The sequence below is a fragment of the Vidua macroura genome, chromosome 8, assembly GCF_024509145.1.
Source record: "Vidua macroura isolate BioBank_ID:100142 chromosome 8, ASM2450914v1, whole genome shotgun sequence".
In the NCBI taxonomy this organism is placed as follows: Eukaryota; Metazoa; Chordata; class Aves; order Passeriformes; family Viduidae; genus Vidua; species Vidua macroura.
The window spans coordinates 16,752,692-16,769,930 of record NC_071578.1 but is presented as its reverse complement, the minus strand read 5'-3'; the positions used below and the strand labels follow the sequence as shown (position 1 = coordinate 16,769,930).

The 17,239-nt window shown below is 34.2% G+C and overlaps 1 protein-coding gene across 3 annotated transcripts in view; it reads left to right on the top strand.

Moving 5' to 3' along the window:
- Nucleotides 1-16,780, top strand: part of PCGF5 (polycomb group ring finger 5) — a 57,789-nt gene extending 41,009 nt beyond the window's left edge. For 2 of the 3 annotated variants that reach the window (XM_053983866.1, XM_053983867.1), the window contains 8 exons: nt 1,191-1,287; nt 5,660-5,715; nt 5,835-5,894; nt 9,080-9,228; nt 10,330-10,428; nt 11,492-11,581; nt 13,450-13,509; nt 15,689-16,780. In XM_053983866.1, coding sequence (XP_053839841.1) covers nt 1,191-1,287; nt 5,660-5,715; nt 5,835-5,894; nt 9,080-9,228; nt 10,330-10,428; nt 11,492-11,581; nt 13,450-13,509; nt 15,689-15,736 — 659 coding nt within the window. In that variant the 3' untranslated portion in view covers nt 15,737-16,780. The remainder of the gene's footprint in view (nt 1-1,190; nt 1,288-5,659; nt 5,716-5,834; nt 5,895-9,079; nt 9,229-10,329; nt 10,429-11,491; nt 11,582-13,449; nt 13,510-15,688) is intronic. The other variant, XM_053983868.1, reaches the window with a different exon arrangement.
- Nucleotides 16,781-17,239: the final 459 nt, after the last annotated feature.

The following is a 17,239-nucleotide window of genomic DNA, read 5'->3' as shown; positions in this document are numbered from 1 at the left end:
TACAATTCCTTGAGAATTTTGGGCTGTGAAGTTAATGTCTTTAAGTTAGTGATTTAAAACAGTTGGAAAAAACACCTACATGGAGGTTTAATGTGTGTGCATTGTCAGCATCAGCTGATTTGATATAACCCTTCTGAGCATTCTAAGGCAAAGGTAAATAAAGGCTTTGTTTGTTAAAGGATGTTCAAGATTCCTAGAGTTGTCTTATAATTAGGATTTACCAACTTGTTTAGAGATGTTCATACTTCTTTAAGTAATTGATGAAAAAAATTACAGTGTTTCAGCAGAAAGCATATTGCAGTCACAGCAGTACATTTATTTTTTCAGTCCATTTCCTGATGAATTTGCAGTTCTTATTTCAGTCTAGGTGAATTAATAATAAGAAGAGGATAGAGTTTATCTCCATCCAGAGCATTTTTGTGCCGTAATAATAGCAGGCATAGTTGTTCTCATCAGCTTGGCTTTCATAATTAATGACATTAAAATCTGCAGTCTGTAATTAATCATTTGAAAGCAACAGTAGTATAGCACCATGTATAGTTTACTTTCAGTTGATTGGTTTTTATATTCACATTGTTGTTTGTTTGGGTTTATTGATACTTGCCATGGTCCTGATCCTGATTTTTCATTATAAGGCTCAAATATTAAATGTTGAGTGTACATTCTGTCATTGCTTTGGAAAGCACTGGGTCAAAAGGAAAACACTCTGAACCTGTGTACAATTTCTGTGACCTTTTCTCTTACAATAAGTATTTAAACCAATATTTTCAGCTGCAAGAAACACCATGGAACTGGAGTGATGTGTGTAAGTCATTTTCAGATTAGCTGAGGTGATGGTGGGCTGTGCTGGCTGAAGTTCCCCAGCACACACTGAGAACCTGTTCTTTAAGGAGGTGCAGGCTATGGCTTTCATGTGTTACGATGCTGGGAGAATTCTAAGTACCAAAAATATCTCATAATTTAAAGTGCTTGTCCAACCTGTGCTGCTGACCTTGGTGTCTCAGTGGAGCAGAACTAACTATGGCTTTGAGGAACAAGGAGGGGATAAGATACATTATTATTATTTACTTTAAGACAGTACTCTTTTATGTCTCATGTATGAAGTAGCTACTAGGTATCATTAGGTCATACTCAAGCAATATTATTTAGATTTTGTCTAAGTGTTTTTTTTTTTTCCTTCTCTATCTTAGTTTGTAAGACTTGTATCGTTCAACACTTTGAAGACAGCAATGACTGTCCCAGGTGTGGCAACCAAGTGCATGAGACCAATCCACTAGAAATGTTAAGGTAAGAATCTATTCCACAGCATTTGCTGAAATGGAAGAACAACAACAAAAATCTTACTGTCTTTATCCTGAAAGGGCAATAATTGTTGTGTTTATTTGTAGAATGCATATATTAACTGTTCTAAGCCATATAGGTTGTCATTTTCTCAGCTCCCACTACATTCTAAATTGATTTTTTTTAGATATAGTAAAAGGAGGAAACAGAAGAAAAAGACACAGAAAAGTGCTTCTATTGTATAAGTTTAAAAAATTTTAGTATCTCTATTAAACAAATAAATGAACCAGATACCTTTTATTCTTTACATGAAATTAAATTCTAGAGGGTTGTTTTTTCAAATTATTTAGGGAATTCCAAACCTCATGGCAACTTTTTCTTTTTAGAGCGACATATAGAAAATGAATAATGTTAAAAGCAATGTTTTTCAGGGCATAAGTCAACCAATCTGAATTGAAAAATGCTGTAAGATTAATGAAAAGATATTCATGAAAAGAAGTTTTTACATTAAAGATACCCTTTTTTGAGATTTTTTTAATATTGTATTAACACACCTTTTAAAAAACAATTATTTTTCATGGAATTCTGGATTCACTTTTAGTGATGTTATGTTGAAACAAAGATGATAGGCATCTGTTAAGATAGAAAAATTAGGAAACGTGATCATAAGTGGAAGAACTTCGTGTTTTCCTGGAGCGATGAGGGCACTCCATGCCCTCACTCCCAACACTACCTGCAGCCCATTCCCCAGTATTATTGTTTTGTAATACTGTTGTGAACTTAGAAGGACTCACATTAATGTAAATATATAAATTTACATCTGGAATTTGCTAGGCTTGGTATAATATTCTAATGCCATTGGTTTTGTTACAATTTGTCATACATTGCTTTGATTTTTGACTGATCCATGTGTGCACAGCCATTCCCAGTTATCTACCAAGAGCATAACTGAGAGAGATTGAATTCAGCAACTGTAAAGGGTATTATTGGCCTAAGTCTTTGTCATCTGAATATTTTTTGGAAGAGTAGGGCTGAGCAGGTTTGTGTAGATTATTTTTCTGATTTCCTGACAGTTTCTTAAGTGCTGTGTGAGTCATAACAGAATATGCTATAGGCTACTAATAAGCTGAAAACAAAAGCATTTAGAAATACTTCTTTTATTCTGATAGGGCCACTTCATATGAGATGAGAAATGCATTTTCTGAAACATGTAGTAGATGTTTAGTAAACAAATATTGTCCTTTGAGCAGGAAATTATAGATGGGTGTGGAAAGTTGAGAGCACAAGCCAGAAATGTGGGAAGAGCTATTTTCTATGCAATTATTTCCTGAAATTCCTTTTAGAATCATTTTGGTCTCTTTGCCAAGAAGCTGCATATAGTTAGTAGTTTCCTGGTTGTATTTTATGAACCAGCTTTAAACATTTGCTAAACTAATAATCAAAAGAGCATGTGAGCCTTGCAATGGAGTTATCTTCCCTGGGTGTTATCTTTCCTGGATGGTCAAGTCTTACACTCTGACCATGGAGATCAGCCCCATCATTGCTAAAGAATGCAGTCATTTTTTGAGAAATTGTGTTGAGCACCACTTAGGAGTTTTAACTAAGATCTCTCAGATAAGCTTTATAAACGACTTCTAAACTCAGTTCTGAGTAACTTCATAACTATGTGAGCTTTTGACACGTATCTCTTAGTTGGCAGCACTTAGGGTCTCTTGTAACTACAAGACTAAATCTGAAATTCAACATTGAGCTCTAAAATGAAAATGTAGGAAGACTGTTACATTTTAAGAATTCTCTTTACTGATTTAGCAGAATTCTGCATCATCAGTACTCAATAGAGTCTGTATTGATAATGTCATGAAGGCAGACTTCTTTTTCTCTTGCTATCATACTCCTGTGCATGCAGATTTTCCTGAGCAATAGCCTTCATTTGGTTCACATTTACTGATAGTTATCAGAGAGTGTTGTTCTTGTAACTCATTCAGGGTTGTAGAGGGGGTGAAAAAAGGAGCTATACGAAGCTGACAGAAATGCTTGGTTCTTCTTTTTATATGTTCTGCTTTGGAGATTAGGAGATAGTTAGATGTGGGAATGCAAAGAGATGTCTGTAAAATATCGATGTTCTTTTTTCAGCATTAACAGGAAGTATCATAGTAAATGACTGAGAGCACCTTTTTCAAGTAGTTTAATTTTGGAATGGGTTTTATGTGAGACACAAAAATACAAATCTTTATGTCAGAGTGCTTATATGTGTGAAGTATGGGAACACTGAAAGATGCATCTGAAATTGAGAATCTTGTAATAATTTCATTTTTCCCTCAACTTTTAGTTTCCCTGCATTTAAGATCATACTGGACTTTTTTTTTCCTTCTCCTTGTCCAAGTATTGATTACTAATTATCCTCTGTAAAGAAAGAAGGTTTTTTTGTTTAGAATTTGGGAAAAAAATTAAGTCATTGACTAGAGTGGGAAGCCACTTCTTGCTTCTAGCATTGTAAATTTGCAAAGTATACTGGATTTTTTTGCTATTTTAGCATTACCAGTGACTTTTGTTTTGGGCCATTGAAAGTAAATTAGAAAGTGCTAAATGAGAATTTTCAAAAATAAATGAAAGAAAACCAGCATGTATTATACCATCCTCAAGAACAGAGGGATTTTTAATTAAGGTAGTGATGTTCTCTTTTGAAGTCCTTATTTCATTTCTTTTAATGAGTAAATTATGAAGGTTGGAGCTTTCTTACAGTATGAAATGAATTCTGTTTCTAAGCCATGTTCCCAAGTTCCCAGTGCTCTGCTGTGGGGACCTCACAGAAAGCAGTACCATGTAGTTCCCTCAGATACTGACAGAGGAGGCTACAAGATACACCATGGGAAGGTAGACCTACATTGTCATCTATCAGAAATCAAGCACTCAGACATCCTACAATTTTAATTTCCCTCTTATCTGTGAGAAAGTGCTCTCTCTGTGCTGCTTTGTTTTATGGGAGGTACGTTTCACTTGCAGAATTTTTGTAGTTGTTGTCCCCTTAAGAAGAGGCAATTAAAAATGGATTGTGGTTGTAGCTGAAACATGAATATTTCTGTGGTATGACTGAATCTACTGATGGATACCACAGGGATCTAGTCTCAGAACCTGATGGTTGGGTCATGGGTCTAATTGTAAACTTTGAAGTACAATAGAAATTCTGTAAGGAGAACCTTGAATACTCATATATTATATTTTAAGATAATTTTTATAAATTTATATGGATTGTAGGCATTCCTCAACAATAAAAACATTCAGTCTTACTCCTACTTTGCAACTGTTGGTGTACAAATGACAGAACAGCTGTGGTTTTTTAACAGGCCTATAGTGTACTATTAATACCGTGTACGCACGTGTATTTGCAAATATATATGTGAAGAAATATATTGTTATTGAGATGAAAAAAAAAGGCAATTTAAAGTATGCCAGATTCTGACTGAATGTCAAGATCCTTAATTTCCCTATATTATTTAGTATTTTATTTTGTCATGGAGAGGAAGGAAAAGGAAATGGAATGAAAGCCAGAGGAAACGGAAGGATGAGACCAGGAGAGAAAGTAGAACTAGAAAGCAGATGATAAACTAAATGGATCGAAGAGTTGGTTAAATTCAGAGAAAAGGAACAAAAAATATTTTAGCTTCAGCAACAAGGCTAACTGCAGTGTGTACACTGGAAGGGACTGTAATAACTAGTTTTGGCACTAATAGCAGGGTATCAGAGGACATGCCTGTGCTGTGTACTCTCTCCTGGTGTACAACACATGGCAGATTTAAATAGTTCAAATTAACTGTGCTGGGTATTGAGAACTGTCAAGTCAGAGCAGCATGGATGCACCGTGGTCTTCTTTATCCTGCCAAGACTGCTTTGTCTGTGGTTTGGTAAATAGGGAATAGTCTGTTCAGTTTCTTGTAACAGGCTTATTACCAAAGCACTTCAACACTTAGGATGATAATGGAGTTTATAATTTTCATGCTTACTAATCATGAGCTGGACCTTAAAATTGGATACTACTTTTCCAGTCTGTTCCTTCTAGTAACACTATTGTTTGTGTGTAGTACAGATTCAAAAAATAAAAATTTTGGAGTATAATGTTTTTAGATTTTGTTTCATTCTTATCTTTATATGTTAAAAAATTAATTCCTTAGGTATTTCTATGATAAATCTATTTAGGAGGTGGTTGAGATAAGCTTTAATGCATATTGTCTCTCAAGCTAAAATCAGTTGGCTTTGACAGGATTTATTATTTACCAGAAAAGTGCAACTCATTATTCAAAAGCTTTTGTTATTTAAACACTAAAAATACTTGAAATGTTAGTATCCATTTAATGTGAAATGTATTTTTTCCCTCTGAAAGGCTGGATAACACCTTAGAGGAAATTATATTTAAGTTGGTGCCTGGACTTCGAGAACGTAAGTTTCTCATTTGGTTTTGGGAACTGCTTGGGTTGGTGGAGGGAATATGGCTCTTTCTAATTATATACCTGGTATTGATATAAAAATTCACATTACTGTTCTTTGATGTTAACTAGAGGAACTGCAGCGAGAGATCGAATTTTGGAAGAAAAACAAACCTCAAGAAAATGGACAAGGTGATGATTTTTTTCTCTTTCTCATCTCTGTGTTAAGTAGCACTGCTTATTAAGACCAGTTTCTTCACTGACACAATACATTTTGTTCTTCCTGAATTCAAAGGTATTACAGAAACTTGTAGCGAATCTGTGCAAGTATGGACCTTCACGTACTACTGCTTGTCCATCAACCAGTTGGTTAACAAACTCTAGCTTTTTACCATTATTTTTATTTGCCATTATTTACCATTATTTTATTACCCTAGGCTCTCACTCGCAACGCTCTCACAATTGTCCAGCTGAAGTCTTAATTTTCTTAATAGAGCAAGGCACAGATTTTTTTACAGAGTTTTTACAAATTACTTTCTGTTACCAAATTTGACCATCTGTTAAGTAGGAGGTTGTCAAGAATTAGTTATGACAAGCAGTGAAACAGTTTTCCACACATGCTAAATAATTATTTTCTGTAGATTCCACAATGCTTTTTTGTTTGTTTATTTCTTTTTGGTTGGGTTTTTTTTTTGTTTGTTTTTTTGCTTTGTTTTGTTTCCTTTTTTTGTAGTTGACCCATGAACTTTGAAACTCAGTATTGAGGTGCTAAGCAAGGACTACATCCAGCTGGTTTTGTGCCCCTTTAATTTGGCATCAAGTTTTTAATACCATAGCCTGTTTGATTTGATTTTAAATAACTTTTGAAAGACTCTGCTAAGTTAAAAAATAGCTATTTTCAGTAAAGGGTAACTGTCAAGTAAACATCTTATAATATTCTTCTGCATTCATTTCTTTATAATGTCTTCTTTTCAACTTTGTATCATTTAATTTTCTTTCTCACAAGTTTTGTTGATTTGCATTTTGGCATACATTGTAAGGGACAATGTTATTTTCTCCATTATATAAATAAATTATGGACTGCAGAACAGGTTAGATGAAATTATATTAGTTTACTACAGTACACTATGTAGTGTGTACCTGTTCAGTTTTAAAAATACTTAGAAAATATTTTTGTGAGATATAGATATTTCTTGACTGTTACAAAATGGTCTTCTGCTATATACATAGAAAGAATCAAGAGATAATTTGCAAATTTGTAGAATGTGACTTACTTTTGACCAACTTACTCTCCTGGTTCTTACCTTCCTCTCCTAATTTAAAGATAAACCCAATGGAGATGAGTTAGTAAGTGTAGTGTGAGCTTGGATTGTTTTTGTGAATGAGAGTTAGACTCTAACTCACAAATTATCCTTTTGAGTAGCTACGGATGTATCCAGCTCCATTAGAGACTGTAGCCTGGGGCTATGGAACTTTGCCTCTACAAAGTATTTGTAAGTCATGACAACTCATTGATACAAATTATGAGCACTTGAGCTATTTTCTGCCACAAACAAGCGTTTAGAATCTTCCCTGGGAAGAAATTATTTGTTGAGGAGAATTTAATTTAGAAGAGACTGTTTCAGTTGTCACTACCATGCCCTGCAATCAGATTCTCACTGTAGTTTGAGTCTGTCAGTTATATCCTGTGCCACAGGTTGCAGCACAGTTCCTAACCTAAGCATCTAAGAGCTGTAAAAAAATCCCAGGACTTAAAATTTTTACATATCAGAAGGAAAAAACCCCAAACAATAAAGCATATCTCAGGCATTGGTGACTCCTATAGGAGAGTGGTTACCAGAAAGAATTGATGAATGATGAAATACCATGGTACAGAGAAAAAATATTCATTGGTACTCTCCAGCCTGAAGTGAACAAATGCTTGTGACTGCACCTGCTCGATTGAAAGAGTTTGCCTCCTGGACTTTCAGAAAAAAAAAAAAGAAAAAAAAGTTGTCGTTTGATACTGTAAATTCTACTCATAGGAGAAAATAGGAGCAAATAGGAACAAAATGTATGTATGATACACATTCAACTAAATGTGTCAATAGCTAATAGGGACTTGGGGATAAATCTTTCATAATTATTGAAAACTTTAAAGATGTAAGAGAGAAAAGTAATGAATATAGCTTAAAACTCATCTTGAATATGTAAACTGAATAAAGGCAACTAATTACTGTGTCAAGAAACTTAGTCATGGCTTGGTGTTTATTAAAGTTTACATTCCATTTTCTCATCTGAACTCTTCTAAATTCCTTTAGAATCTGGTAAGTGTAGGAAAGTAGCAGAACTTGATCATAAAGTTTTTTTAAAAACATGAAAGCAGCTTATTCAAGTTAATTGTGATAATGTTTTATTCCAATAGAGAGCAGCCTTTGTTTTAAAACAAGTAAATTGGGGATACAGAAAAAAACCCCAAATGTATACAATAAGATTATTGTATACTGTACTCTAAATCTGTAAAACTTACTCCATTTTATGGTTATTATTTACATACATTGCAGCCTTATCTAGATGTCTTGCTAGTCTTAGCATTTGAGTGCTCAACTTGCTAAACCTTTCTAAACTATGCAAGATTATACTTTTCCAAAGAGTTAGAATTTTAAACCAGGAACCAATAGAACATGTTAACAGCAGAGTGCAAGGGAATTACATTTTGTATGTGATTATGTAGTTTGTATAAACTCTGCTAAAAAATGCACACAGACCTTTCCTCTTACACGTTTTCCTTTTAAAAGGGAGTAAGTAAATATATGGCTATTTAGTTGTAAAATCCTTCTGGAGAAAAACACCGGGAGTTCTTACAGTGACCTATTTAGATTTGGTCAAAATCTAAGTTTAGCTTACCTTGTGATTACATTTCAGGAACTTGTCTTCACTGGATTATTGTGACAGTTAATATTAATTGATTAGCCATGTTACTTTGATATATAAGTGTTGGGATTAGTCATTCTATTGTTTATTTTAAAACATTATTTTTGTCACTGAACTGCCACACTATATGGTAGGTTTGCATATCTGAGTGATTGTGATGCATGCACAGTTGCAGGGTTTTAATTATTGGACATAGCAGCAGTAGACAGCCGTACCCAATATAGTCCATCAACTAATTATTTTCTGTTCCATAGAAATCTGTTGTTTGCATATTGCATTAAAATTTGAGTAGTAAAAATTTGTTTCTAGAGGTCTTTAAGTTGGTCAGTTTAAGAATGCACTGAATTAAAATTTTGTAAAGTTAATGTGAAGAAAAATTATGGCTTATAAAGATGCCTTATTTCCTTAATTAATATGTTTTTAATTACTTTATACTTAAATAATATGATCTTCACATTTTACAGATGAAAGTCCAAAAGCTGATAAACCCAAAGAAGATGAGGAGTGTGATGAAAATGAAGAAGATAAAGACTATCACAGGAGTGACCCACAGATTGCAATCTGCCTCGACTGTTTACGCAACAATGGGCAGTCAGGAGATAATGTCGTCAAAGTGAGTAGCAAGCAGGCTGTGCTGTAGTTACTGATGACACAGTAGCATCTTACAGGAACAAAATCATTTTATAACCATTAAAAATAAGCCTGAATGTAGTGACCTGTTCCCACTTCCATGCTTATTTAGTCCTTTGCTTTGAGGCATTTCAGTGCATCTTTGGAATGTTGTGAAAAATACAGTTCTATACAGAAAGCCACCTGTGGCAGTGGAATTTTTGTTTGTGTGTGGATTATAGTTTTGTAGTCTACAGCCTTTACGGTATATAACTGCATTACACAACAGATTACAGCACACCACAGAGGTATTTATAAAGTTAGCTGTAGGTGAGCTGCCTCATACCTTCAGAATTACTGTTTTAACATGCCAGAATGAACCTGCTTATCAAATATGTGGTGCCCTGAATGACTGGGTTTCAGATCTCCTGATTCTGACCTTGATGTATTGTCTGTGGCCTTGGGGAGATCACTTCAGTCTGCAAAATGTGTGGAGTAATACCTACCAATTGCTGTTTTAAGAATTAGGGATATTTGGTTTCTGTTCCTGAAGGGGATTACCTAAAATACTGAGTCTAGAAGAAAGTCTTTAGACATCACTTTAGATTTTAACAAAGTTTTATTAAATTAGAAATAGAAGAATAAAAGGAAAAATATATTTAAGAACTTTTCTAATAAAACTACTTATATTTTCTGTGTGTTATGTTACATGTATAACTTTGGAAGTTCTTAACACTTCTAAGAAATGCAACATTTATTTGACCCCCAGCATTACTAACACAAACACATTGATTATTTAAGTTCTTCTGGAGGTTTTGATGGTTTGGTGGTAGCTGGGTTTTGTTTTTTTCTTTCCTCCCTTCTGTATCTTTTAGAAATATCTTTAGAACCAGAGATGGGTCAAATGAACTTGTTTGTCATCTTTTAAATTTTGAAATCAAGTGAACAAAAACAAACCTATGGTGTCATTATGAATTAGAAGAGAATGCAGTAAAATTGATTACTGGTTGAAAAATTATCAGTTACAGCTGTTCTTGCAGTAAAGATTGCTCACATTTTCCAGAATTTCTAACATGCTTTTTCTGATTTGTTGCTGTTGCTTTAGGGCTTAATGAAGAAATTTATCCGCTGTTCTACTCGAGTGACCGTGGGAACTATCAAAAAGTTTCTCAGCTTAAAATTAAAACTTCCAAGTTCCTATGAGGTACATTTGAATGACAGATGTTTGTATTTTTATTTTCCTGCAACATAATACATTTCTATGGAATTTAATCATGTTTGAACCTGCTTTCCCTCTTTCCAGGGATACAAGAATTTAGACTGAAGCACAGACTATTTCTTCAGCCTGTTCTCCTCCAGGAGCCAAAGGCTCCATGCAGGGCAGGCTGTCTTTAGCAGCAGCAGCCTGTCAGCTTTGGTCAGGGGTAGGGCTGAGTTAGGTTTGGTGCACAGGTTATAACTCTGCACAGGAGTTTGTCACGGTGTCATGACGTGCTGGCCAGCCTATTTGGTGTCATTTGGTTTTTAATCTGTCTGGTACCTTAATGGCTTGTGTTACAAAGAATCTGCTTACTTGAAAATTTTGACTTTTTTTTTTGTCTAAAACCCAGAAAACATTATAGCTCGAATAATGAAAATACTGTCAAATATTTGCAGTGGCGAGCAGCAGTAAGATGCTATAATAGAGTTTAAAGTATACGTTTTTCACACTGAGATAATTGTTTTTCTCTGTCTTTTCCTTTCAGTTAAGGAATGTCTGTATACTTTGAAGTGCATTTTTCTTGTAATTTATAATTATTTTTAAATTAATTTTAAAAGTTTCTTTACAATCTATTTTTTAAATGAAAATTACTGTACTTCTGGTTTATATCTTTGGGTTTGAAAGGCATAGCAAGGTGGCCTTCAAAATACAGCACAAGGCTTTCTCTTCAAATAGATATTGTGTAGTGTAGCTAAATATAGGGAATATTTGTCTACTGATGATTTCATACCTTGGTAGCAGACTTCCTTCTGTCCATACTTCAAATAAAAAGACAAAAGTGAAAAAATACCAGCTGAATACCAGTGTACAAAATAACATATTGTACCAGTGTACAAAATAACATAGAGCATGCTGTCTTCATCTAGGTTTGATATACGTGTCTGATGGAATTGTTGTATAAATGATAGGAGTGGAGGGATTAACTCTGGAGATTCGCTTAGAAGTTCATTTAGACATTAAAATTCTGCATCCCTTTGTCTTACTCTTTGTTCTGTTATATTTTAAGCTGGATGTACTATGCAACGGAGAAATCATGGGGAAGGATCATACTATGGAATTCATCTATATGACAAGATGGAGACTAAGAGGCGAAAACGTAAATGCTGTTACATTATTGATAAATGATGTTTTGGTATATTTATTATAGAGACTATACATAGTTTCACATCTTAGCCTGAATAGAATCTATGACCCTTCAAAAAACCCCTATTTAAAAATGCCTTCTGCAGGTTTTCTGAATTTTTTATGTAAAACCCTATTGGCGAAACCCTTCAGCACATATATTGTGTAGATCCTGAAACTTCAATATAGTGGATGTATGATGTGTACATGCAAGTTCTGCTCAGAGTTTTAAGTCAAGTAACTGAAAACCCAAGCCCTTGTTCTTTTTCAGCAAATTTGCTTTTGGTGACCATTTGAGTTAATATAGCTGGGGAATCTGCATCCAACAGTTCTTCAGTAAGAACCTGCTTTATTCAGTCAATAAACTGAAAGTGTCACTGAAAAATTACTAGTGAAATATAATTGTTTTATTACTGTTTCTGTTAATACTACATCTATTCTTTTTGGATATGCTGCATAACAATAACATCCAAATAACAGCCAGATGGGTTTTCCTTGCTGCATGTATATCTTTTAGAATTGCAGTATTTAACTTTTTTTAAGACTTTTTTTTCAGGAATGATATTCAGTTTGGTTTAGTATTGCCTTGTATATTTTATTTGTTTTTTAATTAGAAGTCATATCCCCTTTTCTTCTCTTTCTTTTATGCATTTGTTTGTGTGTGCCTGTTGATTGGTCTTCACTATTTATTGCTTTATAGTATGTGCAAATTTGTCTATCATTATTAGTGGAGGCTAAATTGGAGTGCAGCTAAGGCTAAGCATTTAACATACCTTAATGTACTGATCTGAAGAAAATTCCAAACTACTTCTATTCTTTTTTTGTTTTAATCTTCCTAGTGCTTAGAATAAAAAGTGCTGGGGCATGGACAGAGAAGACAGATTAACACATAATGAACATACTGTAGAGTTAAAAATTCACAAGTTTCCTAAAGTTTTACCTGAAATTGGAGGGGGAAGGATAGATTTTGATAGGAATAGGGAGGTCAATGTATATAGGCAAGTATTTGATAAATTTGAAAGTAATATTGCGCTGAAATTTGGTGATTGCTGAAGCTCCCAAGGGAGCTTTAACTAGAATTTTTTCCAATGCTGCCTTGAAACCAGCGGATGTCTGTTTGGTTTGCCATCTTGTATTTTTCTTAGCATTTGCTGTCCTATTAGGAAGTGCTGAGGCAACAATTTCAGTGATAATGGAATTTTTTCATGGCATTTCATCCTGCAGCCCTTGCCTACAAATGGACTTTTGGTGGCTGCATGAAATTGGAGGCAACAATAAACTATGATCTTGATAAAAAACAATTTCCACTAAAATATTTCAAAAATCTCAGAACTATAGTTTTTAACATTTAGTGAATGCAAGAGTTCACAACTCCTGGTTAAGATTGTAAGTGTATTCATATACATACAGCATAGCCAGGTATGTGTTCATCTTCTCTTTCATGTAGTTTTAAATCACTCCCCTGATGTCAAAGATGATTAAAACCTCTGATAATAAATCCAGTAATATCTAGGCTTCTGTGATTTTGTTTTCCTCAATGAAGTTGCAATGGTAATTAATTAACAGTCTCTTCTTCTGAATGAAGATCAAGGGAATCCATTATCTTCGTCTCTGGTACTATTGACCACGAGCTTTTACTGCATAGCTGTGGACCTTACATGAGATAGACAAGAAAAGGGAAAAATATCCATTTATTCATTAAACAAGTCTTTCTTGTTTTTAAATAAGTAAATTGATTGTAACCTTTACATTTAAGTTTTTTTTTTTAAATCAATAAATGGTAAATGTGTATGTCCAGCTGTGGATGCCTCTTATCTGATCAGAAAATCATCTCCTTCGCAGTTTCGGTGTCAGAACTGCTCATCTTCGCAAGTCTGCTCACAGGATGGCACTTTGTATCAGGTAAGAGGCACTCACGACTGTACATATTACAGTCATTAAGGTCCCATCAGCACCTCCATTGTAATTCAGCTTGTGGAGTTTGTAAAATTCCTCACTACAAAGTGCTAAAACTCTGTGAGCAAGGTCTGAGCATTTTCATTCCTGCAGAACAAACTTTATTCAAAGGATTTAGGAGTTTGTCTTACTTTGCCTTAGGCCAGTTTTTGTTTGTGATTTTTCTAAGAGGTATTATTCTATAGGTTGATATCCATATCAGCATCAAAGGATTATCTACCTCTTGCTATCTCATTCCTCAGACTAAGCAGCATTGGGCAGTCACTGGCAAGGGATCAAAAATGAAGAGTGTGAATTAAGAGACTACACTGGTTTCATCTCTTTATGGAAACTCATATCTCTTTTTGATGGAGTAAAAAATTGTTAGATTTTTCTAAACTCTGTTCCTTTCACATTTTTAAAATTAGAAATCAAATAATCTCTAGAAGCAAAACCCAGAACCTGCAAACTGAAGCTGATTTTTAAGTTTCACTGACCAATCTGGTTCCCAACACTATTTGAAACAGTATTTCAGTTTCCTCATTGAGAATTTTCATTTTAACTATTTCTAAAAGTTACTTTGCAACTTTGGAATACTATTTTTGTCTTGAGTAAAAAATTAGAGCTAGTGGTAGAGGGTCACTCCCCACTAGTGATGGAAGTGAACTACTGCACTCATGCCTCCTTCAATAATTAGAATTGTCCCAGCAAAGTGCATTTGATTTGTACAGTTTTGTGATTTCGTTTGCTAAAACACTGAGCCTCACTGGTTTACTTGGCAATTTCAGTGTGGTGATTGCTCTGTTTCTGCCTGTGTGCACTTCTAATTAGATCTGCACACTTTTACAGACAATTTATATGCGCAAGTCAAAATGTGAAACAGCATTTAAATGAAATGGTAGTCATGTCCCGTGCAAAGAAAAAACTAATCAGAGACCAAGTAATTTATGATACCACACATACATATTTGTTAATTGCGCATGCAGACTACACATGGTGCTTCCTGTCTTCTCTCCTAAATACTCCTGGTACTGTTAATACCTCTGGGTTTACCTTGTGGTTTCTCTGAGCGCTAGTTTGTAAATCCCCTGCGAGTGTGATCACATTTATTTCTGGTGATATTTCACTACCATGGCATGAAAGTTTATTAACCCTGTAGGTCTCTGGAGCTATATCCTTTTTCTCTTCATCTCTGTTGCATTTGAAGGATGAAGCAAAATGTTTCTGGTTTTAATGATAGCTTCTGTAATAATTCTTTGTAGTTACAAATTTGGAATTAAAAAAACTTATATTAGCTTTGTTTCTCTGTTGTATGGCAGAGAGGTATTTAAGGCCATACTGCTGCTGAGACAATGAGACTTGCCAGGGTTTTATAGAAAATATCCAGTATGCTAATGAAGTTAAGAGGAAAACTTGAGACAAATGAAATGCTGACAGACTGAAAAGAGGTTGAGTAAAATATAACAGTTGGAGCAGCAAGTGCCCAGATGTTCTACAGCCCTTTTGGGAAACCCATCCACTCTTGCCTTCCATTCCACAAGTTCTGTCCAATTTAGGGACCCAAGAAGCTGATTTGCTTTTTGTTGGTCAGTTGGTTTTGTTTTGTTTTTTTTTTCAGTAGGAAGCAGTAAAAACTTATCACTAGATTTGAGGCTAAGGAGTTTGGATTTGGGAAGAAGATCATCTCTCAGAAAACCAGCTGACAGCAATTTGACCTTTTTTATAGTTTAACTATGAAACCCCTGTGTATAAATTTCCAAGTACATCACCTGTAAATATACTTTGGTTTAGAAAGTATAAAATGTCAAGATTGCTTTTTATCAAACACAGCAACACAGAAATAAGGCTTGTTTGAGCACTCACAACTATAAATCTAATAAAGCATAAATATTGAAATATATAAAAGCAGATCCAGAAACTGTATATCAGTGACAAATAGTTAATAGATTTGAAGTACAGGGATAAATTTAATGTTGAAATGTATGGAATTATTTAATATAAATTGTCATATACATCTGTCTTAAGAGATAAGATCTGGCTATTCTTAAGGTGGTCTTTAATTGTATTTTCTTTGTATTGTTTATGAATCATGTCTTCATGTTTTCTTGTCTGTTTTTGTTGTTGTTTTTCCCTTGCTTGTTTTCAGTCTTACCCTATGGTACTTCAGTATCGACCTAGAATTGACTTCGGTTAGACCAAAGGGCCAGATCCCACTGAGATGAATCCTGCACTATTTGTTTACCCATCGACAGATTGCACAATGAATGGATGTGCCTGGACTGGGGGGACACAGCCAGAATTTCAGCATGCAAATAAGGACATTGTCTCTCTTAAAATTGTCAGTTGCATCTCTGTTGTTTCTATTAGAGCAAGCCAAGTGCCATTCTGCTACTGAAATGTGCATAAGATATTTGTGTACCTTAAGAGTGTGCTGCAAATCATAGCCAAAATCATGAAGTGTACAGTCAAGACTCAAAACCTATGGAATATTTTTGCTTGCGTGTTAGAAATTTTTTCTGGTCCTAATATTGATTACACTAGCAAAATGGCAGAGTGCTCATTCATGTGGTGTTGCAGTTTCACACACTTACTATTTTACTGAATATTGTTGTTTAAATCATAGAGTACTGTAAAAATAACTAAGGATTATACCTTGACAATATTTTGTATAGAAAATATATTTAGAAAAGTGGTGATTAGGCCACTATCTTTTCCTTGATAAGGTTCTCATGGGTCCAGGTATAGCTCACTCATGAGTGTGCAACAGTCCTTTTGCAGTGAATGAAGATTAATTACACTGAACAAGAGATGTAGAACATGATAACTCAAAATAGTAATTTTAAATCTTAAAATTGCTAATATAGCTTGAAAGCATTTTAGCCTTTGTGATTGCACTTTCTGATGGTTTCCCTGAAGTTTGGAATTTGGGATATTAGCTATTTTTGGAAAAATGGCTTCTGGTCAGATTACATTTCTTCTAATAAAACCTCCATTAAATGAAGGTAAATTAATACTAATGTCTATGGAACAACTTAATTCTGCTACAAAATTATGACCAAGGCAATTTTTTTCATAATTATTACTTTTCATAATAAACATTTCCTTTTAAGATTGAATAGAGGTCTATAATATAGTAAGACAAAAAAATATATATAGTTTTAATTACATGCTGTATCTCTTGTGACTATCTGGAGTTTAGAATTCATTACAGAAATTTTCACTAGCTAAAGTCACATCATAAAACTATTTCCATAAAATTAGAGGTAATGCAATACTGAAGATTAGCAGTCTGACCAAAATAATTGTTCAGGTCATCTTTTTTTCCTAAGACCTGGTAGTGCTGGATAAAAAGTGATTGTTGCCTTAGGTATTACAAGCATAATGGTTCTAGTATGGGATGTTCATTGGAGTTTTTGGTAATGTTGCAGGGAGCATAGCAATGTGTGTGTTTTCTGTCTTCCATTGTCTTTGCTTAAAAGTCAGTTGAGTTTTTCTGATCAGATTCTCTGGAGATACTTCATAGTTCAGTCATGTTATGTAATTTCTACTTAGTACATGCCTGCTACTGTTGTAGATAGCTATTTACTTTCTTTATGCCTTTTGCATACAGCAAAAAGGAACCAAATCAATTTTTCACAAGCTACTGTAGAGTGAACTGATAATTCTTAGATAGACAAAGTGAAAATTCTTTCTTGGG